Below are 24,973 nucleotides of genomic sequence, written 5' to 3'. Positions count from 1 at the left end.
AGCCTTCTTACCGCCTTAAAAGCTTAAATTAAATCAGCCAACAGATTCAGAAGTTATTAACCAATGGTAAGAACTGACAATTCAATGGTATAAATCTCATTTCCACACAGGTCAGATCATCATCCTAGTTTAAGTGGCATAGCTTCAGTGGTGTAACATCGATTTCCAAGAGGAGAGGATCTCATCAAGGGCTCTCTGTTTACTTACTGACATACTTCCAACTCCCGATGTCAAGTGTATAATCCCCAGCACTGTTGTGATTCCCCAAGAGAACCTCATCCATCCTGGGGACCTTCTTGTGTCTGATGCAGATGAACAGTCACAACAGAGGCAGCTGATCTGGAGAAGATCAGCTCTCTGACTCTGCAGGCCTTAGGGACTGAGGTGTCACTGCACCAGGATGGTTGCTGCCCACACCAGCAGACCCCAGAATCTAGTTTGCCCCACACCGTTCTCAATTGCCCCCCTCACCAAAGCTGAGAACTCAGCTCTCAGTGGGTGGCCCTGCAGACTGAGGGAAGTCCCCTGTAGCCAGAGGCAACAAGCCTATGAAAAAAAGCTAGCAGCATCACAAAACACAGCTTTTATTTCACTGTTCTGTAATCTCAGTGCATCAAACCGCAGCAATAGAAACGACACAGCAGCAACAAGGAGGCACTTTGACCTGGAAAGGAGAGAATGAGATTCTCTGATTCTCCTCCTCCTAAGTCTCATAGTAGAGCAGGCTGATTCGTGTTAAGTCACTGAACCACAGGCCCACGACGGCATTATCACTCAAGCAGCAAGCAGAGGAAGCAGGGGCTGGCTGCAGCCAAATGTTGGGAAGAAGCCTTGCTCCCAGCTAGGGCCCAACAATTACACTGCCTGGTTGGCATGAAAGAGGGTGAAAGAGAGGAAGTCAAGGAGGGAGGAAGAGAAGGAAAGACACACACACACAGATGTGCCCTAAAATCCCATCTGCCTTCCCAGACTTCTTCCCCAGGGCAGATATGCTTCATTCATCTATTTTACCCCACAGGAAATGCCACAGTGATGAAAAGCCTCAGCACAGCCATATCCTTGAGACCTGACAGCATCACCTCCTGCAGCATATTCCTACCACCACAGTGCCAAGGGGCCTTTGAGAAGCACCTTTCCACATATCTGTTACTGTAGGCAGAATGAATGCACACTTGGAGCAATGAGCTGTCTCTCCCGCTCAAGTCTGGGCTGGTCAGAGTAGCTCAAGGGGATTCTTTATGCGACCTGAACAATCCCTACTGCTCTTAAAGCCCCTAGACTGTCTGACAAGCCCAATGTAGGAAGCCTTTAGATAACACCAGTGGGCAAAAGGCCAACTATGCTAATATAAAGGAAGTAAAAAAGGCCAGAAGCCAGAGAGGGCAGCTTTTAGCCCAAAACCAGGATGCGACCAGCTCTGGGGAGGAGCGCACAGAGCAGTCCAACTTGCTAGCATTCCTGAATGGGAGAGTCCCAGGAGCTGGAAGGGGGAATCAGCCCTGGGCCTGAAACATGAAGGGCTCAAGCCTGCAGCTTATGGGGGAAAAAATATAAAGGAGTGGGGGATAGAGGGTAAACAGGAGACTCAACTATGAAAAGAGAGGGCTGGGTAAAGAAGAGAGAACCAAAGGTAGCCCAGAGCAGGCTGGTAGTTAGCCCTAGTTGTAACAGGATATGGGTGCAGAGGGGTGACAGGGTGAGTCAAGGATGAGAATGAAGAGAAAGGAGGAACCACAGGGGAGATCCTCACTGCAGCCCATCAGAGCAGGGACACCCCAGCTTAGGTCCCAAGGGAGCCCAGCCATCACTCAGGCAGTTTACACCGCAGCAGGGAATAGAGCCTGAGGCTCTTCTATCTGGTGGCACTGCAGATGCCAGCCATTTGTCTCCTAAAAAAAAACAACCCACAACATCAGCCTCGAAGGGAAGGAGTTTCTCCTTTGTGCCGGGGAGATACAGGGAAGAAGGAGGATCTCTGTGCAACCTGGACAGCCTGAAATTGAGATCCCTGGGCTGGGAAGCAGCCTCAGACTAGTAAGAAAGAAGAGAGAGAAAGAACAGTCTCCAGGAGTCCCAGGCACCAGCGGGCTGTCTGGAGAGTGGATGGGGCCAGGTGTGCTGGCCCAGCACAGTTCCAGGCATTGGCCCAGACTTATTTCTCCAGAGTCAGAAGGAGAGTCCACAACCTGCAGCATATCAACAGGTGAGGGAGTCCACCAGCTCTCAGTGTGCACTGTTCCAGCTGCTCCACACTTTACACATTCAGCTTGCCAGCAATGGTCATGAGGACTTTCAGGATGGGCATGAAACCAGACACCTCACTGAAACTGCTGCTGCTCACCACTTGGGTGTGAACCAGAAGACCCTGTTGGTAGTTCCTAGACTCAATGCAGCGGGCAATTTCATGGAGACCCATGAGGATGGTTGGAGAGAGCTGTGGGGAGGGAGCAGAAATGAGTCAGCATGCTCAGCACTGTAACACAGTCCCTCCACACCCTTCCCTCCTGTTCTCCACCTCATCCTCACCAAACAGCACCTACACAGTCAAGTGCTGGCAGGAAGGATAGCCTGCTTCCTCCCTCGGTTTCCCAGCCTACAATAAACATTAATCTAATACCCAGGCTGGGTTACAGTGAATGCAGTAATGACATTTCAGCATTAACTGAATATCTGATGTATCTGAGGAGGTCAAAGGTCCATCTAGCACAGAATCCTGTCTCTATTCATGCCTAATATGGGCACAAAGGGAAAGGGTGTATGTTAAAAGGATTCTTCCCTTGATAGCTATCCCTCTAGCAATTGGCATCAGCAGCTTCAGAATTTTCTAAGCCAGAGGTTACACTAGGTTAACACTTAACAACTACTCCCAATTGCCCCTTTCCATCTGCAACCTGCCTATATGCCAGTATACTTCCTGGGCGTAAAAGCACCCTGCAGATACCTCCCCAGCTTTTCATTACACTATGTCTGCACCAAGGTTAAGGAAGAAGAGATAAGGCTGGTTGGATTCAAGGTCCGTTATTAGGTTTGGCACTCCCCTAGCTCTCTCAAGAGGATGTGCGCTGGTAACACTGGGACAGACACCAGGGCCCACAACCCAGTGCAAAGGTGGGATCAGGAACCTGGCTGGACCACAGAGAATGGTGGCATCTACTTACCACCTGCTCACGGAGCTTCTCGTACAAACACTCCAGCCGCTGCAATGCGTCCTCCAGCTTCCTTCGGGTTTTCTGAAGAGAAACAGGTATTGCTAGCTCTGCCAGAGCTTCAAAGCCACCTTGCTCAGAACCAAGTTGTTCTCGCTCAGTCCCTCCCCTCCTCTGTTCTTCCCACAGCACCTTACAATTCAGCTGCATCCCAGCCTCTGCCAGCCAGGGACTGTGATACAAACCAGCTATGCCCTCACTGTGCACACATACATGCACGTGTTCTCTCCCCAAGACAGGAAGCTGGATTTGCCCCTTTTCCCATCTTCCAGCCTAGGCGTTCCTCGCTTCTGCTAGTGCTTGCAGACCACAGGACAGAGTGACTACTTCCAAAGTTTGAGAAACATCCACTAGTTGATGCACGGGGCATTCAGACAGCCTCACCCTGGCTGACCTAAGCAACGGCTTCTTCCTGGTCTCCTTGAGGAAGAGAGGGAATATCCTTCCCACTCTAGGTAACCACCAAGGAAAGGGCCTGAGCACTGAAGCTCTGGAGGGAGTGACCCCATTAACCTCACCTTAGATAATCCATTCACGGGTAAATTACACTGTGGATAGAAATGCCTGGCTCTGGGCAATGATGCCACCGGCCTGGCAGCCTTAGGAGCTCAGGTGCATTGCATTGCTGTATCAACCCAGCTATTTAACCGCCATGTAAGCTGAGTGCTCAAGCCCAAACCAACAGGCCTTTCTGTCCATAGAGGGAACCTTTAGGTTATCTCCCAGAAATTGCTACACTGAACTCTCAGAAAGCACAGAGCAAACATGCCGAAGCTGCTGCTATACACAAATTGTCTGACTCTGGGATAGCAGTTTGGGCTCAGTGCTCATCCCAACACCCGCTAAGCAGAGGTATTCTGGAAGGCTTCATGGTGCCCCCAAGGTCTGGAAAGACTTAGCAACCTAGCACGATGCTGCAAACATTGCTTTTCTGCTTCCAGACTGTCTGGCCTGATACATTCATGCAACATGACATGTATTCCAACAGCCTTCCAGGAACCAAGGTGGAGAAATTACAGTGACTCAGACAATAAGATTGTCCGGCTTTCTCTTCCAACCAGGACATCTCAGCCTTTCCTTCTAAGCTCTGAGGATAGCTGGTAATACCAGCTCTGCAGGAACTATCTACAGATCAAGCCAGTGAAAAAGGAAGCTGAATTACTTGGGCCTTTTCTTCTACTTTCCTCAGAGAAAAGAGCCAGGAAGACAGAACCATTGCTCCAGAAAGTCAATGAGCATTGGATAAATGCTAGAGAATGCATCTCAGTTCCCAAGGGATGGACAAGCCTATGATCTAAAGGGAGGAGGCAGACGGAGATTAACTTGGTTATAGGGACAAGACTCTTCCTCTCTTTTCCCAACCAAAAGAAGGAAGCACCAGTCAAACATCTATGAAGGCAAAAAAGTCAAAGATCAGAGAAAGGAGGACTTACTGGATCAGTGGCGACAGCAGAGCAGCGTTGCACCAACCCTTCAAATGTCGCCTTCAGAGCTTGGTGCTCAGGGGGCACCTCCTTCCTCTCAACCCTCTCCACGGGTAGCTGGTGATACTGACAGAGAGAGAAGCAGCTGAATGAATGCAACAGGAGCATGAAAGGCTGGAGCAGGTAGATTCCCCTTCTGCAACTATGAACAGAAAGAATTTCACCCCCTCGCAAACCCAGAGAATACCCAGAAGCACAGAGTTAGATTATCAGGCCTCTGTGGACTCCTGACTCCCAACTCCCAGCAGGCCGACAGCCTCCCTGGGCTCCCTCCCTCTCTCCCAGCTGTACCCAGGTGTAATTTTCCACCCTGGCAATTCCTCTAACACTCAGGCAGAGATGTCTTACAAGAGCTAGGGAGCAACATAAGTCCTGCAACTGCCAAGTAATAAGAATCTCAAAAGCTGAGTTGTTTTTCTACTTGACAAGGAGCTGGTGGCTGGGGAATGCCCCACTTCCCCTGGGTACCTGCAGGCTGCCTTCCTTGGGTGCTCCTGGGGGTGACTGGCCAGATTCTTGCAACCTGGACAGCTGAGGATGGATCCCTTGGGGCTCAGCGGGCAGGCTCATTACTGGAGCTGTGATGGGGGCTGGAGGAGTAAATTTCTCAGACAACTATCAGCAAGAAGAAAGAAAAGAAAAAAAGAAAATCAAGAAAACCAAGTCCAAGGAAGGAGGGTTGGTTACACTCCACAGTCAAATTCAACTTCCTTTCTAACTTGCAGAGTGCCCACTTCTTAAGACGATGTGTAACACATCCCTGTTCTTTCAGCCCCAACTCAGAGTGTGGGGCCCTTCCTCTTGCATCCTAGATGAACAGTCAAAGCGACAGCAAGAAAACTCCTCTGGAATTGTTCAATCAAATAGATCCGTCGCCCCTGAAAGCACCGGTTCTCAGAAAGCCGCCTTGGCTCTGCAACGGCACGAGTCCTGAATGTAGAGATTAGCAGCAGTAAAGTGTCCAACAGAGAAAGTGTTGGGGAAAATCCCACGACATGGGGGGAGAATCCTCTTGCAAACACTTCATCGTGCCCCTGCTAAGCCAGAGAGTCAGGATAGATTCGCTCCGACAGGGCTAGATCAAAAGGAGATGGCTTTAACAAGAGGCTAATCCTGTTGTAGTGAGCACAGCCTGAAGCAGGTTCCCAGCTATGCTGCCAGAAAAAGGGTGAGAAGTCTGTCCCAAGCTAAAGAAGAAGAGTGGGGGTTGGGAATGGTGCCAAAGAAGCTTCTCATCACACCTGCCAGCAGGCAGCAGTGATAGAAATGGGGTACTGAGAGCATTTGTTGCAAAAGAGCTCAGCTCACAGGTCCTCCAGTGCAATCACTACAAGGCAGAGAGCAGCAGGACCAACATGGCAGGCAGCTCACAGCTACACCTGTCCCAACTTCTTTCAGCAGAAGTGCCTTATCAGTTGGTATCAGCATCTGAGGAAAATCACTGCAGGTCTCACTGTGCTAAGGGGAAATGCTGCCCCCAACTGTCAGGTGGGAAGTCAGCATGATCTCCACAGCCACTATCAAAAAAGGTGTGTGGGCAAGGGGATAAGATTAAATCCGTATTTCTAGCAACAAGTGACTGTAGTCAGCCTGGGAAGTACTGACAGAGGATGCAGCATCACACATGATAACCACATTACAAAACAGCCACCCTGGAGAATAGCATGCGAGTTTGGATGGCAAAGGGTCAAGATGATTTAGACTCCAGTCCTAGCTATGCGTGTAATGCAGAAGTAGACAGACCAACATGGAATGAGACCTGCTGAGTGTGACAGGAAGCATTTACAGGAATGTGTCTGTTGCATGGAGCTCCCTGACTAAAAGACAACCAACACATATTGCAGCTGAAAGCTTACCTTTTTCTTTTGAAGGCCTCCTCTTACAGCAGAGGGATCAGTCCAAGATTCCTGAGCTGCCAGGAGAAAGAACAAGACACAAATGTCAGACTTTGCGAAGGTGGCCACAGCAACAATTCAAGGTTGCTTGCATGGTTTGGAACTTCTCCCAGCAAAAAGGTCCATGGCTCCAATTTCCCCATCATTGCACCTTCAGACCATTGCAACCAAGGAATTTCAGGCCCAGCTCACGGGCCAAAGAACTGCTCTTGCTTCCCTTTCTCTTTCTTAATTACATACTTAGCATCCGAGTATGTGCACGGGCTTCATGAGGTGATGTCTGATCAGATTGAACTGGCATACACCCACTCCCACACAGAAAGCTTTTTCGCAACTACCTGAAGCTTTCTGCATTCTGCACAGGTTGCAGAAGTCAGCCTCAGAGTCAGGCCTGAACCTTGGTCGGGACCTGCATGTGCATGCACATCAGGGTTCAGGGAGTTCCTGGGGTTCCTCAAACAGAGAAGCTATCGCTGTGGTACCACAGTGAGGGCTATGTTATGGGTAAGAGAGGGCTTCTCGCCAACACTCGCAGGAGTGCCTCATAGTGGCAGTCTACACGAATGCAGGTTGCTGTGATAAAGGGGGGAAGAAAAGTTAGGGGTGGGTTGAAATTTTCCCATTCCAAAATCATGTTCAGAACCAAAGCTTAGCAAAATTTGCTCGCTTCCCAACTAGAAGGGAAGAGACTTAACCAGTAAATGCCTTGGGAGCAGAGGGGTGTCTCAGCAGATGCTTCTGTGGTACCTAGCCTCTAACCTCACTCCAGGTAATTAAAAATCCATCAGACAACACGACATCAAAAAGACTTGCGACCACACTTTATTCTGCAAAGGTCAAATTCCAACTACCTTGTCTGCTGCTGTCCTGTAAAGGTACCTGCATCTCTAGACAAAACCCCAGTGCTTCTTTTGTCACCCCAGTATTAATAACTTCAAGCCCATGAGACAGCAATAATCTGTGAGAAAGTGGCACAATTCTAAGGGGTAATATCAGAATTGCTGGAGCTCAGTGCCACACTTAATGAGCCACTGATCCTGAACTGAGCTTTAAAAATCACAGGGGAAAGATGCAAAAGGTGCTTCATTACTTTAATTACCTTTATTATTAAAATTCTGGCAGGGTCTTTTTGCCCTCCCTTTTCCCATGATTTCAAGACTCTCTCTCTAATGAGTTTGGATCAGTAGTTTAATTAAGTTGGCACTTATTTCTAGCATGGGGATTCTGTGCCCTAGAACTCTGCTGGCCCCCACTGAGCCTGTGGCCTAGCAGTCCTTGGCACTATGCCAACCCAGTGGCACTTTGAATGCTCACAGGAAACAGCTATTTAAATTATAGTCTTTAAGCCAGGCACTTAATTATCAGACATGAGACAACAGGACCCTGCTGCATTTTGCTGGGATGAAACTCTGACTATCTTGCCTATGCTACTTGTGAAATAGGATTTCTCACCAACCCTGAAAGGAGGGCCCCATGGCAGCAGTCTCCAGCAATGCCGGTCCTAGAAAAAACAAGACCATCACAGGCTGGAGTCAGGGATTATCCCAGGCAGAAAGGAGACCAGCCAACAAGCTGCTGTCCTTCACTCTGTCCCTGACGCTCCCCAGGAACATGGGACTTCTAGAAGTGGAGATCTCTTTTCATTGTGCTAGTGAGAATGTGTTCATGAGCTGTTCAGGGTGTGTTTATCTGCTTAAGGGATGGAAGGCTCTTCAGAGGGATCTGGACAGGCTGGATCAATGCGCCAAGGCCAACTGTATGCAGTTCAACAAGGCCAAGTGCCGAGTCCTACACTTGGGTCATAACAACCCCATGCAACAATACAGGCTTGGGGAAGAGTGGCTGGAAAGCTGCCCCGCAGAAAAGGACCTGGGGGTGTTGATTGACAGCTGGCTGAATATGAGCCAGCAGTGTGCCCAGGTGGCCAAGAAGGCCAATGGCATCCTGGCCTGTATCAGAAACAGTGTGGCCAGCAGGACTAGCAAAGTGATTGTCGCCCTGTACTAAACAATGGTGAGGCCACACCTCAAATACTGTGTTCAGTTTGGGCCTCTCACTACAAGAAAGACATTGAGGTGCTGGAGCGTGTCCAGAGAAGGGCAATGAAGCTGGTGAGGGGTCTGGAGCACAAGCCTTATGAGGAGCCGTTGACAGAACTGGGGTTTTTTAGCCTGGAGAAGAGGAGGCTGAGGGGAGACCCTATCGCTCTCTTCAACTACCTGAAAAGAGGTTGTAGTGAGGTGGGCGCTGGCCTCTTCTCCCAAGTGACAAGTGATAGGACAAGAGGAAATGGCCACAAGTTGCATCAAGGGAGGTTTAGAATGGATATTAGGAAAAATTTCTTCACTGAAAGGGTTGTCAGACATTGGAACAGGTTGAGTCACCATCCCTGGAGGTTTTTAAAAGATGTGTGGATGAGGCGCTTAGGAACATGGTTTAGTGGCGGACTTGGCAGGGTTAGGTTTACGGTTGGACTTGACAATCTTAAGGGTCTTTTCCAACCTGCACGATTCTATGATTCTATGATTTTCAGGAATTTCCAAAGCAAGCAAGTTTGGTCAGACTGAGTGATCTTACAGTCACTTTCCATGCTAAAGAGAAGTACCCATCAAAACCAAAACAATAATAGCAGGCAGGAAAGCACTCTCAAGGAAGCCAGTTTGCACTGCTGATCTGGGCATGCCATATACTGCCATTAAAACTGGGGATAAATGCTGCCAGGAGAAGGGAACTTCCCAGCAGTGAATTCCCGCAGGGCATCTTCAGCCTGAGGAAGTGCTTGAAACCCTTGCCATGGATCATCTTTCCTTTAACAGCGAAACATTGGGGTGTTTTGTTTCTCTGCTGAAGGGACAATTCCCTTTCTAGAATCCCACTCCACACAGCAAGGCTTGCCTGGTGGTATAAGTGGCTACCGAGTACTAGGATTTCCTAAATAAAGCTGACACTCCCTAGATAATCTTCTGTACCTGGCAAATGGTCTTTTGCACAAGCAGCAGTCACTGTGCAGAGACAGCCCACTAAGATATTGAGCCTTACCCCACTGACAACGTAGACTGGAAGATACCTACTCTCCATCATCAATGAATCCCAAGAAGAGAAATCAGTACTACACATTGGTCAGAAAACCTATACAGTCCAAATTCTCCCCAGCAGACGGACTGAGATTCATAGCCAAACCCTGCCCTGTAACTAAAGCCAAAAGGGCTTTAGTTCCAAGTTCCCCTTTTCCAAGTTCCCCTTGGAAGAGAGCCCCCAAATTCTGCTTGGGAAGCACTCCACCAATACTCATACTGGGACCCACCTCTTCCAAGCCACCTGGAGAAATCACAAGCACAAAACAAGAGATGTGTTACAACCACTGGCCTGTTCCTTGCCTAGAGGACCAAGAATGGAAAAGGGGATGCTTCCCTGTCCTGCTGGCCCAGCAACTGCCTGAATGGACACAGAGACTGAGAATGCTCTGATTCTTCCAGGACTGAGGAAAGTACAGAAGGAAGAAGCTGGACCCCCTGCTTTCTGTACTCAAACTCATTAGTAAGAGCACAGTGCTTTCATTTCACTTCCAACATCCCCAGCTGTCACTTACTAGTGCTCAGGACAAGTACATCCACTACCCCAGCTGTATAGCTCCCCAGGCGTGCAAGGGAACAACAAACAGCAATGAGCATGCACGCATGCACACACAGTAAAACACATGCACACACCCCACATTTCACTGGAAGCAGCAACATTGCCTCCCCCGTAGGTCTGGAGGCTTCTCTGGGTACTACCTGCATGATCCACGTGGGGATCTAGCCAAGGGAAGAAACCTGAAAATCAAGGCAGGGTGGGAGAGTCATCATCACCAACAGCTTTTACTCAGTGAGTAATGTCCCTGGACTACTATCCCTGATAGCTTTTCAGAAGGAATTTGTCAAGCCTAAGCTTAGAGCCTTCGTGTGTAGTCCCCACAGGCTTCACACAGTGGGATTTGCTATCCTTGGTTAAACACAGCTCAGCAAAGGATTCCAGGTGAAGGCAAACCTCAAAGCCTCAGTTCCTTCACTCTCAGATGGAGAAGCATCTGCTCAAAAATCTAAGGATTGTCAGCCTTGTTGTTAGGGATCTCCACAGCCTGGCTAAACCTGTCCCGAGACAGCAAACAAAGAATTAACAAGCACCAGATGTGGTGATGTCATGGGAAATAGAAAGAGGGAATGCCTATCCACTGGGAACTACGTCCAACAACACTCTCTTTTTATTCATCATGCTAGCAAGGACTTCACAGTACTTGCAGGCTGGGCTGGATTCAAACTACAGACTCAGAGGGGAAAGGCTCCAGGTCTAGAGCACTGCACAGCAGAATCCAGAAGTAATCCCCAGGCAAGCATTTTATGGCAACGGGAAAAAACAGGGAGAACCTAGAGCACAGAGAGAGGAACTTTATCCTGAAGCTAAGCAAGGGGTATCCCATGGACAGAGAAGCAGCACCCTGCTCTCCCAGCATTTCAAATGCGCTTCTTGTGTAAGTTACATAAGCGGGTGCGAGATCAGCAAGCCTTCCACTAGGCATTCCCTGGGAACAACCACCCTTTCAGTCAGAGCAAATGCCTCTGGAGTGGATGACTACTCGGGGTGCACTGGGGACCTGAAGAGACAACATCTTGTAACCACAACCCGGGGGACAGAGCAGCTGAACACGCTGAATGAAACTGTCATTATTGCTGTGTTTCACCACCACAGCAAGGCTCAGCACAGTGTGCCTGTAAGGTTAGCTTCAGCACCACATCCAGCCTTTACGGTGACGGACCAGACCTCAGAAGGTCCATGTCCATTATGTACTGCAAACACACCATCCAGGAGTGTCCTGGACACACAAGTCACACAAGCAGTACCTACCTGTGGGAGGAGGAGGAATGCTGGCTGCTGGCAGGGGCTTAGTAAATGGAGCTCCAGGACCTCCCTGAGGGTAACCCACATTCATGGGGCAGTTGAATGGTGTTGAAGAGAAAGCTAGAGGAGACTGGCTTGCCACAGGGAGAGGACAAGCTGCAGGAAGCTGAGATGATGGGACTGACACTGGAGTGAAGAGGGCAGGTCCAGGTGGTGGAACACCAGGAGATGTCATGGGCAGAGAAGGCTGGCTGGGGAAAGGAGCAGGACCAACAGGTCTGACTCCCGCTGGTCCGAATGGCTGAGACTGTGACACAACTACAAAAGAGAAAAAGAGTGTATCAGCATCACTTGTTTCATGCGCAAACTACTCCTGATGCCCTCCTTCATTTTAGTAAGTCTGCCCTTCTCCAAGCCGTACCCTAGAATATCCATGCCAGGCGTATCCCCCATAACCCAGGCTACATCAGTCAAACTCTGCCACAAAGTTAGCTGTGGCTTCTCCATCCCTATATATGCTTAATATCAGTGAATGTGCAACAACAGTTGCTAGAACTAGACGTGTCAGAAGCACTGAGAAGCCTCTCAGACAGCTGACTTGTTCTTTGCAAGTACAGTAGACCTGTGAGGAAGAAAAGTAGAGCAGCCATCCATGTTGAAGGCTTTAGTCTAAGAAAACCTGGAGAACGGACATGACTATCAGACAATGCTTACCTGGCCCTGAAACAGTTGCTGGAACCAAGCCCAAGTTGTACTGTGGGTATGGTGGCCCTCTGGAATAGACACTTGTTTGTGGACCTGTGCTGGCCTGGGGAGGGGCAACGTGGTGAGGTGTCATAGATGTCACCGGCACTGGCTGAGGCATGAAGAGGGAAGGCACTGAAGGCTGAGAAGGTGCTGAAGGGGCAAATGATGACTGATAGTTGGGCTGCAATTAAAAAACAAAGAACTTGCAAATGGCTGACACAGTCATGTGCATACGCACACAACAAGCTGCACTCTCTAGCCCTGTCACTTCTCAGGCAAGAGAAGATGCTGCTGCTGCCGCCAGTGCCCTGGATGGACTGGATAAAAGGCCTTTCCCACCACATAACTTGCTCAACAAGCTGGGCACCACACCCTTCAGAGTATTCTCCAGCTCTCAGACAGATTAGTCCTCAGGAGCCAGTTCCCATACAGTGACTTCCTGGAAGTACAACCAGAGGAAATAATGAAGGAACAATAATGAAGTAATAGAGGCTGGAAGCAAAATTTCCTGAACAGTCTGCTTGTGCAAGAACTGAGATGAAGCCATACTACACTAATTTTACTGAGATATGAGGGTGAGATGGGCATAGGAGAGTGAACCACAGCCCCCTTTTCCCTCAGTATGTGAGATCTCAGTGGATCACTACACTTGTAACAGTCTCCTCCAGTGACTGCATGTGAGACAGGGCTTTGTGAAAAGATGCCGGACAGCCTACTTTTGGATTATCACAGAGCTTTGTTTGCTCCAGTGAAGGACATCACTGATGAGCTCCTCAGTGCCTGCAATCTGCGTCATCTCATATTACTTCATATGCCTTCCACAACCCAGTAGCCTTCTTCCCTCTCCCCAAGCCATGAACACCTGAGTTTAAGGCCTACCTTCTCTGGATGTCTGGGACCTGTTCTGTGGGCTGCTCCTTCAGGGGCGGAACCACTCTTAGCTGCTGGAGATGTGTGTTTAATGACACCTACATTGACACGAGTGTACGGAAAAGGGGGTGGCTGCTCATCACCCACATTCTCTCCTTGAGCATGGAACAGCCGGTCTCGGAGCTGTTCAATCAGGAGCTGAAACAAACCATGCTTTAGGAGAAGTGCCTTGACAGCCTCAGATGGAAGGTGCTGGGGAGGCATTCAAAGCAGACCCTGACCGAAAGTACTGAGCATCAACCTGCAAAACTAACCATTTCCCCAACAGCCACCAGGAAAAAAACCCCAACAAACCTGTAAGCGACAATCTGGGACATCACCTGCCATATTCCCAGGCAGATGAAGTCTCACTGATCCTTCCCCCAGTCTTTAGAGTATCCCCTCCCCAACCCCTACCCACATTTGGGCACTAGACAGATTTGTTTCGAACTACAAGGTGACTTCCCCATTTCCTTCCTCTACCAGCTAGTTTCAGGAATAGATGCAGCTTCCCTGGAGAGCTGTGTCCCAGTGTTGTTCTCCAGGCACCATTTTACAGTTTTATAGCTCCCTTCCTTTTTCCTGAATCAAAGGCACTACAAAGAAAAAACAAATGGAGACAAAAGCTGTGTCCTAGAAAAAAAAAGAAACACCTCTCTCTATTCTCAAGTTACCATAATTAAGGTGAAACCTTAAGTCCTGATGCATGTCAAAACCCAAGCTCTCTCTTGTACAAAGTATCATTTTTCCCCATATACTACTCTTTCCCACAACAACCTGTTTCTCACTCACCTCTTTAGAGCTGCTGGGTAGGTAATTCATTGCGGCTGCCAAGCATCCTTGTGATGCCAGGAGACTGGCATATTGGGTGATTCGTTCTGCCAAGACAGGACCTGGTGCTGGTCCTGCTGTGCCTCGGAGCATCTCAATGGACCTGCTCAGCACCATCACCTTCTCTATGAGATCCTGAATAAGCCAGGGGGAGGGAAGAAATATACCACTCAGTATCAGACTTGCTTTACTGGTACATCTCATGCTGAGACAATACCAGATGGCTCTCCCCACTTTCAACTGACATTGGGTCCAACGTGAACAGAAGTTACTCCACTCCGCACCACATACTATCACTGATGACCATTTCCTCAGGTGCACTTTATGGAGAAAAACAGGAACCAGGAAGCAAACCCTGACACTGCTACTTTCATGGTAAGGGAAAAAAGAAAATAGGAAGCCACGAGGACATTCCAATCAACTGTGATCTTTTTACTAGGAAGTTACACTACTGTAACTCTGCAAGTTACAAGCTATCAGCTTGGAAGAGGAAGGATTAAAACCATACCAGGAGAAATTCACTAGGAAAAACTACTGGTGACAAACAGACCAAAAGGTTTTTAGTTATTCAAAGCTCCTTGAACTCCTAGAAATCAAAGTAATGTTTATATCTGTAGAATGATACATGCATCACTGGCGGATAACTGGGAGGAGGCCAATTTCAAACATAACCAGGAATGCTGAAGGTGCCTTTTTGTTGCTGTTATTCACTAGTGGGGTTGCAAAACCAGGGAACTCTGTAGCAGAGGGCATTATCTGCAAATATCTGAGTGGAAGACTTGTCTAGTTCATTCTAGTGACCAGTGGACACAACAGGGCTTAGTGACTTAGCCAGGACTGGTTTAAGTGTAACAGGTAGGTAACAACACTGACTTAGAAGCCCTGATTCACCTGCAAGCTGTGACTTCCCATACATGATCATTCTACTTGCAGTGGGAATAATAGTCCAGACTTTATTTTGCCAGAGGCTGTTCTGAAGGCACAGCCAGATAACTGCCGCATTACAGTTAGAAATTATAAACACAGCAGCAAATGTACTCCCACGCAACTACCAGTAAGAAAAAACGTACAGTCTAAACTTCCCTGACTCGGAGATTACATCAGTATACAAAGACAGGCGGGTAGGCCGTAACTCCTGTCCATGGCTGGATTTAAGTGCAACACAATCAGTACTCTTTAAACACACAAACCCTTAACATTTAAGGGTGCAAGCCTCCTTTGGGTCTAAGCCTGTAATGCAGGCTAGAAGGAGATACCTTGGTCACTACGAACAGGTCTCCATTGTCTGCTGGAAGCCAGATACACTGATGGCATAATGCAAACAGATCAGGGCTACCAGACTGGCCTAAAGAGCAGTCAAACCAACATTACAGCACCTGTACCTGCAGGGCAAGGGGTGACGAAGTCTCATGGTTTTTTACCCAGCATTCCACCAACCTCTCCACATTGCCCGATGAGATATAGCAGAGGCAGGCATCATTGCACAGGGCTGCATCTCCCTCCGACTCTAGGCGGGCACCCAGCATGTCTACAGAGGAAGAAATACAGCCAACATTTAACACACTCTCGTTTTGAAGAGCTCATTAACCCCAATGCTCATCTCTCAACAATCCTACTCTGGCTTGGCATGAAAAGGTGTTGACAGGTTTGGATCTGCACCTAACTAGAATCATAGAATCATTTAGGTTGGAAAAGACCTTTAAGATCATTGAGTCCAAATGTAAACCTAACACTGCCAAGTCCCACTAAACCACAACTCTAAGTGCCACATCTACACATCTTTTAAATACCTCCAGGGATGGTGACTCCACCATTTCCCTGGTCAGCCTGTTCCAATGCTTGATAACCCTTTCAGTGAAGAAATTTTTACTAATATCCAATCTAAACCTCCCCTGGTGCAACTTGAGGCCGTTTCCTCTCGACCTATCACTTGCTACTTGGGAAAAGAGACCAACACCCACCACGCTACAACCTCCTTTCAGGTAGTTGTAGAGAGTAATAAGGTTTCCCCTCAGCCTCCTTTTCTCCAGAGTAAACAACCCCAGTTCCCTCAGCTGCTCCTCATAAGACCTGCTTTCTAGACCCTTCACCAGCTTCGTTGTATAATTCTTGGATAACACAGAGAAATGGGCATCATTAAGGAATCCCAAAGCCAACTTGGTTGAAAAAAGGAATAATATTTTATATATCTGCCAATTTTTGTATGTCTGCCCAGACATATAAAAGAAAGAAAAACCCTTAAAAAAAATCACAGATTAATTCAGTGAGAAAAAAACCAACACTTTTTTTTCCAAAGAGGTGTGGGAAGCTCCAGGCAACAATAGTGTCCAGTACCAGGGACAGCTAGTAATCTGGTAGTTGCAAATGTTTAGCAAATGCTAGGAGATAAAAGTGAGCTTGAGCTATCTCACTATCACCATGGCCACTTTCCACCCCTACTATTTGGTCTGTAAAAGATGTCATGTTTTCTTGTATTTCAAGTTGTGTCATCTTACTTGTATAAAGTGCTGGCTTTTCTCCAACAGCACTTAGCTGTTCCCTTCAGCCAGAAGCTAGTTGCCAGCTAGGCAACGAGTAACTTCACTGGATTCACTCACTAGATTGCACCCTAACTCCGACTCTCAGAACAACCAGTTGCTGAGCATGCTGGACTGTTAACAGGACTGAGGAAACTACTGAAGCCATCAAAGGTTCATTAACCCCTGTTTCTGAGCTTAAAAGGGAGGGGAATGTGCTGGAAAGTAAACCTCCTTCAGATGGAGTGAAGCCACCTGACCTTTTACTGTCAAGGAAGTCCCTTTCTCCCCAGAATAAAATAATAAGTATCACCCTCTTAGTGTCTCAGCCTAGTGCCTATTCTGTTTTTTCCATGCTATTGATAGAGGTAACAGGAAATATCAGCATATGTAACTTTACACCATGATTCTCAGATACAGTGTGCATCTATCATTCTCCTAACTCAACAGCCCACACTTATTAAGTAAGTTCCAGCTAGCTGTAATGAGTAAGGAGTGCTTTCTTTCCTCAGCTGTATTCACTTCTTTCTGTAAGGAGCCCAGAGGTGCTCTCCCCTAAGGGAAATCATATCAAAACATAGTGCACTGCATACCACAAAGCTGGGTATAGTCCTCATGCTTTGAGTATGTTAACAAGATGGCCAGTGCCTCCTTCCAGCTCTGTAGATCACACGTGCAAACAATATCTTGCCAGTTCTGCTGCACAATGGAGGAAAGCAGCTGTAAGGGAAGCAGAAGGCCTGTCAATCACTGAAGACAAAGATAAGCTGACTGCTTAAGCAAGTGCACCCACAGCAATAGCTCACTTTCAGGCACGCTTCCCACTATGCAGCAACTACCTCACTGTACATTAAGGTCCACCAATCCCAGCATCCCAATGTTAACAGTAATCGGAACCCAATGCCTCTAAAGAAAGTAAAAAAGCCCAAAGCACTTAAGAGAATATGGAAACAGCTGCACTAGGCAAGACTAAAGATCTGTCTAACACATATCCTGTTTCAGAGCAGCTACTATCAATGACTGGGAATATAGTGTTAGGATATTCCAGCCCCTGTTACACTTCCCCATTTGTCAATTAATAAGCTAGGACCTTCCTGGCTGAGTTGTAAAGAGGCAGTATGCTCCACAGGTTACGAGCATGGAGAGCTGAGGCAGAAACTATTACATTTTAAAAAAAAAAAAAAGGAACAGCGAACACCAACATTCTAGGTGGGCAACATGAAGTTATCATAAAACTACCAAGATATTAATGTCGAGTCAAGAGGAGATGCACAGATTCTGCTGACATTCTACTTCCTGCCAAAGCATTTCCACATATATTCAGACAAATATCTGCCAAGATATCGCACACCTTCCCCTGCTTAGTAGGTACACAAAACTGTCACTTACCAGGGAGAGTTTTGTCTTCCGCTTGGCAAAGTAGCGCTTCTGGGTCTCCTTTAGGAGGTTCTCCCCACCAGCTATAGCTAAGATGATGGCATCAGCAAAGCGCTCTGCTCGCATGCACAGCTCCACTGCACCCTCAAAATTCCCCAACAAGAGGGCTTGGCTGATGAGTCCATCCGTATCTACAGAGGTAAGAAGCAGAGTCAACCCACAGGGGCATCATCCAGATGCATTGGTGATACTTGTTTTACAGAGCAGGCAGTAAAAAACAATAACATATGGAAGCCCAGCTAAAAGAAAACTTGGAAACCCAGATCAGGTTTTGCACTTTATAAAAACCACTGACTTGACTGTAAGTCTTCCATCATCTAGAAGGTTCTCCTATATTTTTTACTGGGTCTCTTGTCTGGGAAGAGTATTTCTCTTCTGCTGAAATACACTGCACAACACTGGGAGAGGCCGTGTGTTTTAAAAGTATCCATCTCCTAGAGTGGACCAGATTCTTCCTGGCCTCTCTAATGTACTGTTTTTCCCTCCTCTCCCCTTTTCCTAAGAGGGCAGAAACAGACTTCATGTAACATACCTTCTGTGACAGGAATTTCCAACGTGCTCATATTCTGTGGGATGAGGTTGTCAAAAAAGGCTGAAGAGGAGGAAACAGCAGCTACAACATCATTGGAATTTATCAAAAGCTGTGCAAAGAGTGCAAGAGGTTAATTAATTCATTGAACACATAGATCCTACCCAAAACACTTTAGTGGATTACCGAGTGGGATGGGGCTGCTCACCATTTGGTTGAGCATGCTCATGGAAATCTGATTTCAGCTTGGAAACTCATCATGCCTCCTGTCACTGCTCTATCAACCTGCACAGTTTCACCAGGGCAGCAACAAGACTACTATTGACTATTGACAAAGCTTAGGAGATTGATGGTATAAGAAATGCAATGCCAACAGTATTGCTGGCCAGCATTCATCAACTCAAATGCCAGCCTTCAGCAAGCTGAAGAATTTTGGGTGGAATAAGGACAAGCCCAACAAGTGATATCTGTAACTAACAGGTGGGATCAGAGCCATGCTTGTTGCTATATTGAAATGCAGGATACAATTACTACCCCTAGAATATCTCAGCCAGTGTTTAAGGTTTTTGAAGATTGCTAATTTGAGGATAGCAGTTTTAGACACATTAGAGGAGCAAAATTTATAGTGCATGGTGAACCAGGCCTTGGAAGGCATCTGAAGGCAGACATACCAAAATCATGTGAGAATACATTTCAAAGGATAGAGGTGAAAAGGAAAGAAATACAAAAGAAATACCACAGCAGAAGCTTCACAGAGGAAATCCAGAACTGTAGCATGAAGTAAAGCTCGGGTGAGGCTAATTCTATCACTGAAGAAATCAGCGCTGGTGAAGCAAGCCTTCTTGCAGTGTTAACAGCCAGGAGTCCATCTTCATCATTTGTTGATTGGTTTTAAAGCCAGAAGGGACCACTATGATCATTTAGTCTGACCCTGTGAGGGTCTGACAGGCCTGTGAACTGCCCTCTGTGATGCCTGCATTGAGCCCAACAGCTTGTGGTTGGAAATAAACCTTCCTGTTCATTCTGCCCTCCACTGCTCTCCCAGGCTGGCAAGATGTACAGGACATACCTGATGTGGCTGTGCAGTGTTTGTCTCATCTGCCTCAGGAAGGGGCTGTTTATCTGGGATCCCATTACTTAAACATGAGGCGATCTAGAAAAGTAACAGACATGCACAGAGTGAAGCCCCTACCAAAGTTAAACACCTGGGCAGCAAAGCCACCAAGTGACTGGCAAGCCCCAGACACAACTCCCCCAGCTCTTTCACCTGTTTGAAAAGTTCCACCTCTCCCTATTCCTGGCTGGCTGCCTATCAGAGGTTATTTATCCTTTTCAGAGCATTGTCCATGCTGCTGCAAAAGTTTCCTCCCCTGCAGCTCCATCAGTGCTATGCCAGACTGTCTTCATCTGTCACCTTCTTCCTGGCTGAGGAATCCCCTGAGATGCAGAGAGCTGGATGCTAGAAGAAGCTCTCACAACTGCACTGTTGTTATACACTTCCCAGAGCACCAACTGGAAGCAAAATAACTGGGCTCAAGACCCCTTTGGTTTGATACAGTACAGATACAGTTATACCCTTACAAGTTCCCACATTTGCTTTTTAATGAGGGATACTTGAGGTGCCTCTTAGCTGAAATTTCATACAGTTTGGTCTTTTGTGGGCTGTGAAATCACTCACTCACTTCCAGTAGTGACCCTACAACTCCCCTGCAGCAGCTTTAATCCTGTAAAGGTTTCTCTCTATGGGAAAGACCCCTTACCTTTTTTTGCAGACTCTCTTTACTGTAGCCCAGCAGCTTGAGGAGTTTAGTCCTGGACTCCTGCTCCAGATTCACCTGAGTCCCAAAGGATATTAAAAAGATAAGAAAGTATGTAAAATCCTAGACATCGACACACTGCCAAAAGTTGCTTGCTTCTGGCAGCAACAAAGTTTAGAGCTCAGTTTATAGATAAGGAACTCAACTATGACAAGTCCACCTAATGACTGCTGTGGGAAAATCTATGGTATTTAAGTTATAATCACAATAAAAGGGTGAAATTCAAGTTTGTCACATAGTTACAACTGAGGTACAACTGCATATCAGGGCTATGACTGTATGCATACCTAGTGTACTTGGTCATTAATTCCCTGGATGGTCTAGGAATTGCCAAGCTAATCTCTGCATAGAGACGATGGACTGATTTGGGTCCGCATGAAACTGAGACAAGGGGTTGCCTGAACTCCTAGCTGGCTTCACAAAAATTAGTTAACCAATTGTTACAAAAGCTCCCTGGGTGGGGATTTCAGACAGTCCCAGAGATTCCCACAGGCTGCACACAGCCTAATTGATAGGTGTTATTTGTATGCTTTAATGCATGATTAACATTCTGCAAAGAGAATCCGTCTGTCTCAGTAAGTCCCAGGCTGTTCCTACTACAGAACTGATCAAACTGTACATGGATAAGATGCTTGTAAACAGTCAGTAGAAACTGTTCTTGCAGATGCAGAAATGGTCATGCAGGACAGTCTTTTGTACAGAAGCTTGGTTTGTAGTTTAAGACAAGCTATAGTAATAGATCTTGCATGTGCTGGAATGGTGTCACAGGACCATGGACCAGCTGGATTATAAAAATTCACTAGAACAACAGTTCTACCTATCTCATTCAATGCAGCTGAAGACACTGTTGCAATGACCCTTGTAATGGAGACTACTGTCACTAGACAACACCTAACCGTTCTATTCAAGAGATATGATTCCCCATGCAAATGTAATACTATGGAAAAGATCCCAATATTTTGCCCCGCACACAGTCTGCCTATGAGTGTCTGTAAACTACTACCAAGGCTGAGCCCGGCCTCTCCAGAAGGACGGCCACTCCTCATTACCAAACTCTTTCATATTACCAAATTGTCAATAAAACCATTGTTCTATGTAGGGCTACAGTCAGTTCTCATGCCACCACAGCTCTCTCCCTTATTACTGGGGTATCTCACTGCCCATTTGGACTTTGCCTTGAAAATAATAATGGTAGAGCTCCACAGGTAGCAGACAGACATAGCTTGGCAGTGGGCTGAGATGAAAAAATCCTGTTTAGCACCTTGACAGGAAGCCCAAATGAGTCCACTGAAAAGACCATTACTACTGAAAAAAGAGACAACCTCCAAGACCTCTACTGCAAAAACTTTTCTTCAGACAAGTAACTAACTAGCCTATTCAGTTCCATTTTATATCTTAAAGAACAGGAATATAAAGGGCTAGAGAGGACCATAATGAACACATTCCACCCCAGGATTGTAAAAGAACTGACCTCTGTTTCTCCACAGCCATCCTACCTTCAAGAAGTTCCAAAGGTTCTCATCAAATGGCAACTTGGCTGTCTGGATCTTGCCCTGGCAGTAATCAAGGAGGTTCCCTGACTGCAAGGCCATCTGCAGTTCTCTGGATCGGAGCAGGAATTCAGTTTCAGTAGTGACTTGACTGATGAATACCTGGTGTGGATAAGTCTGCTGCATTTGCTGTCCAGAAGCTTTAGTAAGGCCAAAGGTAATCAGTTTTCCTCCAAACTGAGAAAGACAGAGGGAGACACAGTAAGCATTCTTATAAACGAAGGTAAAAGCAACTCACTTAGCTCTTCATTTAGCAAGGTGGACTCAAGCTCCAGCTGTGATCACAAGCAACCCAAACAGTTTAATGTGTATGGATGGTAGGGACATTGAGGGAGTTCACCTCACAAGCCCTTCAGCTGAAGACTGATAACCACGGCACTTGTGCACGTGCCATCAAGCCTAGCCAATTGCAAATGCCAGAGAGGCACAAAGGAAAAAGTACTATTTGGAAGTGTTTCACAGAATCACAGAATATAGGGATTGGAAGGTACCTCTGGAGATCATCTAGTCCAACCCCCCCGCCAGAGCAGGTTCACCTAAAGCAGGTCGCACAGGAATGTGTCTGGGTGAGTTTTGAATATCTCCAGAGAAGGAGACTCCACAACCTCTCTGGGCAGCCTGTTCCAGTGCTCTACCACCTTCAAAGTAAAGAAGTTCCTCCTCATGTTTAGATGGAACTTCCTATGACCAAGTTTGTGCCCATTACCTCTTGTCCTGTCACTGGGCACCACTGAAAAAAGACTGGTCCCATCCTCCTGGCACCCACCCCTTAAATATTTATAAACATTGATAAGATCCCCCCCCTCAGTCTTCTCTTCTCCAGACTAAAAAGACCCAAGTCCCTCAGCCTTTCCTCATAAGAAAGATGTTCCAGTCCCCTAATCAATCTTTGTAGCCCTTTGCTGTACCCTCTCCAGCAGATCCCTGTCCTTCTTGAACCAGGGAGACCAGAACTGGACACCGTACTCCAGATGCGGCCTCACCAGGACACGTTCTTTTCTGACAGGGAGGGACAGGGTGCAATGATAAAAACTATCATGCAAATGGCAGGCACTAGACAGAGAACAAGTCAAGCCACAAGTCAAGTTAAAAGAACAATTCACCCTTTCAATTTAGGAGCAAAGAGGTGAAGAAAATTAAATAGCTGGATAGGAAGGAGAAAGACAGAGGAGAATGAGAATGCATGTCACAGCCTACAAGGACAGCTTTTATGAGTCTTCCTTAGCTTTGTTAACTCCTGCTTATAACCTCCCATTCTCAGCTACAGGACTCTTTCTTGTTGGAAATGTATCTGAAAGTTGAGCAAAAGACCTTCGCTCTATGGGACACCACACTGCACCTTAAACAGGCATTAAAACAACTAGCAATGGGAAGATAAAGGTTTCTTTAGCAGAAGAAAAGGATGTGTCACAAGATGACACATCTATTGCATTTTAAGCTAAGGATGCTCCATTCACTTACTGCAAATGAAACACCCACAGGTCTGCGAATCCACTTGGGTGGCTTTTTTAATGGTGGAATCAAGGTGGTCTGAGCTACTTGCTCTGGCACCTGCAGAGGAGGAAGGATTTGTCCTGTGCCAAAGGGATCCAGGTTGTTGAAGGAGGAAGAGATCTAGAATCAGATGGAGAAATGAATAAGTTATAATTCAAGTCCTCTCTGCAAGCACAAAAAAACTACTGCTTAGTAATTAGTTACTTTCCTCACTGATGAAGAAAGAGTCTATTACAGCACCTCTTTGGAATACCACCAAGCCCTGATGAGAGAAATGGTATTTCCAAACAGTTCCAGAAATTATTTCTCAAGAAAGATTCACCTTGAGAGATTTTCAAGTAATTTTTCCTTAGCAAGATGCAAATTCCCTAACAAACACTACTTGGCCTAGCACCCAGCTCGTAAACACAAGAGTTACAAAATTACTTGTTTTATGCAAGACAGTGACAACATACGGTCAAAAGTTGTCCAACTTATTTTTTGTTTTGCTCACAAAGGAATGCTGACTCCCTTTCTGTTGCTGGGGTCTTTCAAATGGGTTAGTTTTAAGGACTGTCTCAAGCTTTTATAGCTTAGATGAGGCTGGTGAAATAACCTCTCCAGACTCTCCTGCCTAGACAAGAGTGTCAAAAGTGGCCCCTGATCTGGATTTCTGACATTTAAGAAGTCAGTGAGCATATATACAATGCTGTTCACAAGCATTCTTTATTTTTAACATTGTTGGCATAGATTTTTTTTTTTTTTTCCTAAAGATAACCCTGTTCAAGTTTGACTGGACTATAGGGCATAGCTCCAAAATACAGCTGACCAGCATACCTGAAAGGAAGCAACATAAGGTTGATCAAGCTAAGGTTGCCAAACAAAAAATCACAGACAAGACCTACATGTTTTGTCTTTCAAGTCTTTCTTGAGGGGAAACCAATTCCAAAGAAAGCCCATTTCCTGGAGGAACAGCTTATACTTAACAGATCAGTCATCCTAAACCTTCAAAAAATAAATACACACCACCAGGGTACCAGTAACATGAACCACCAGGTCTTCAACAGAGTTTCTGTCCTAATACCATGGAATCCAGAGGAAAGAGACCTCTTGCTCACGAACTCCCAGCCTCCATAATTGTCATTATCTCCTCCTATTTGTGTTCTTACTTGTTATACTATTTATCTAGGAGTTATTCTACCCTACTGTTCTCCAATTTTGAACAGTGGAAGTGTGGCACATGCACATGAAGAATGCACAGAAAGAAAATTCTCCATAGGTTAAATAAATCCTTAATCTCCTACAGCTGTTGCTTGATAAAGTATTTTCTGCCTCTTGCAAATCCTATGAAACTGAACTCAGTCAGCTGTAAATGACTATATAAGTAACACTTAAGCCAGCTCATACATATTCTCTTAAAACCTGTATTGTAAGGCATTTCTTGGCTGGGAGAGAGGGAGGAAATTAAAAGACTAGACATCAGATTAAAACTAAAATTTTAGACAGTACTGACATTTAATCTGTTCAGAGTTTGCCCATCTATTTATTGTCTAAGTAATGGATTTCAGCATCAAAATATTAACATGCTCCAAGTTATACTCAACCAACTTGAGGAAAATTGCTAGTAGTGGCTTATAAGCTACTTTTTAAAATTCCCTTCTGAACTAATAAAGCATAATGTATTGTATTAATTAGAGTCAATGT

At 46.4% G+C, this 24,973-nt stretch overlaps 1 protein-coding gene across 1 annotated transcript in view; it reads right to left on the bottom strand.

The window, feature by feature from the left end:
* Positions 1–568: 568 nt before the first annotated feature.
* The window catches only part of SEC31B (SEC31 homolog B, COPII coat complex component), a 34,566-nt gene continuing 10,161 nt past the window's right edge, over positions 569–24,973 (bottom strand). Inside the window, exons 10-27 of the mRNA XM_059821395.1 lie at positions 23,258–23,410; positions 21,743–21,973; positions 20,190–20,264; positions 19,499–19,582; positions 18,433–18,541; positions 17,853–18,031; positions 17,057–17,183; positions 15,330–15,475; positions 13,909–14,082; positions 13,087–13,275; positions 12,175–12,388; positions 11,467–11,778; positions 10,359–10,397; positions 6,547–6,602; positions 5,159–5,305; positions 4,640–4,756; positions 3,159–3,230; positions 569–2,434 (exon numbers count right to left, since the gene is read on the bottom strand). Coding sequence (XP_059677378.1) covers positions 2,255–2,434; positions 3,159–3,230; positions 4,640–4,756; positions 5,159–5,305; positions 6,547–6,602; positions 10,359–10,397; positions 11,467–11,778; positions 12,175–12,388; positions 13,087–13,275; positions 13,909–14,082; positions 15,330–15,475; positions 17,057–17,183; positions 17,853–18,031; positions 18,433–18,541; positions 19,499–19,582; positions 20,190–20,264; positions 21,743–21,973; positions 23,258–23,410 — 2,604 coding nt within the window. The 3' untranslated portion in view covers positions 569–2,254. The remainder of the gene's footprint in view (positions 2,435–3,158; positions 3,231–4,639; positions 4,757–5,158; positions 5,306–6,546; positions 6,603–10,358; positions 10,398–11,466; positions 11,779–12,174; positions 12,389–13,086; positions 13,276–13,908; positions 14,083–15,329; positions 15,476–17,056; positions 17,184–17,852; positions 18,032–18,432; positions 18,542–19,498; positions 19,583–20,189; positions 20,265–21,742; positions 21,974–23,257; positions 23,411–24,973) is intronic.

Source organism: Gavia stellata, chromosome 9 (assembly GCF_030936135.1).
Source record: "Gavia stellata isolate bGavSte3 chromosome 9, bGavSte3.hap2, whole genome shotgun sequence".
NCBI classification, from domain to species: Eukaryota; Metazoa; Chordata; class Aves; order Gaviiformes; family Gaviidae; genus Gavia; species Gavia stellata.
The sequence above is the reverse complement of the archived record's forward strand: the minus strand, read 5'-3'. Positions and strand labels throughout refer to the sequence as shown.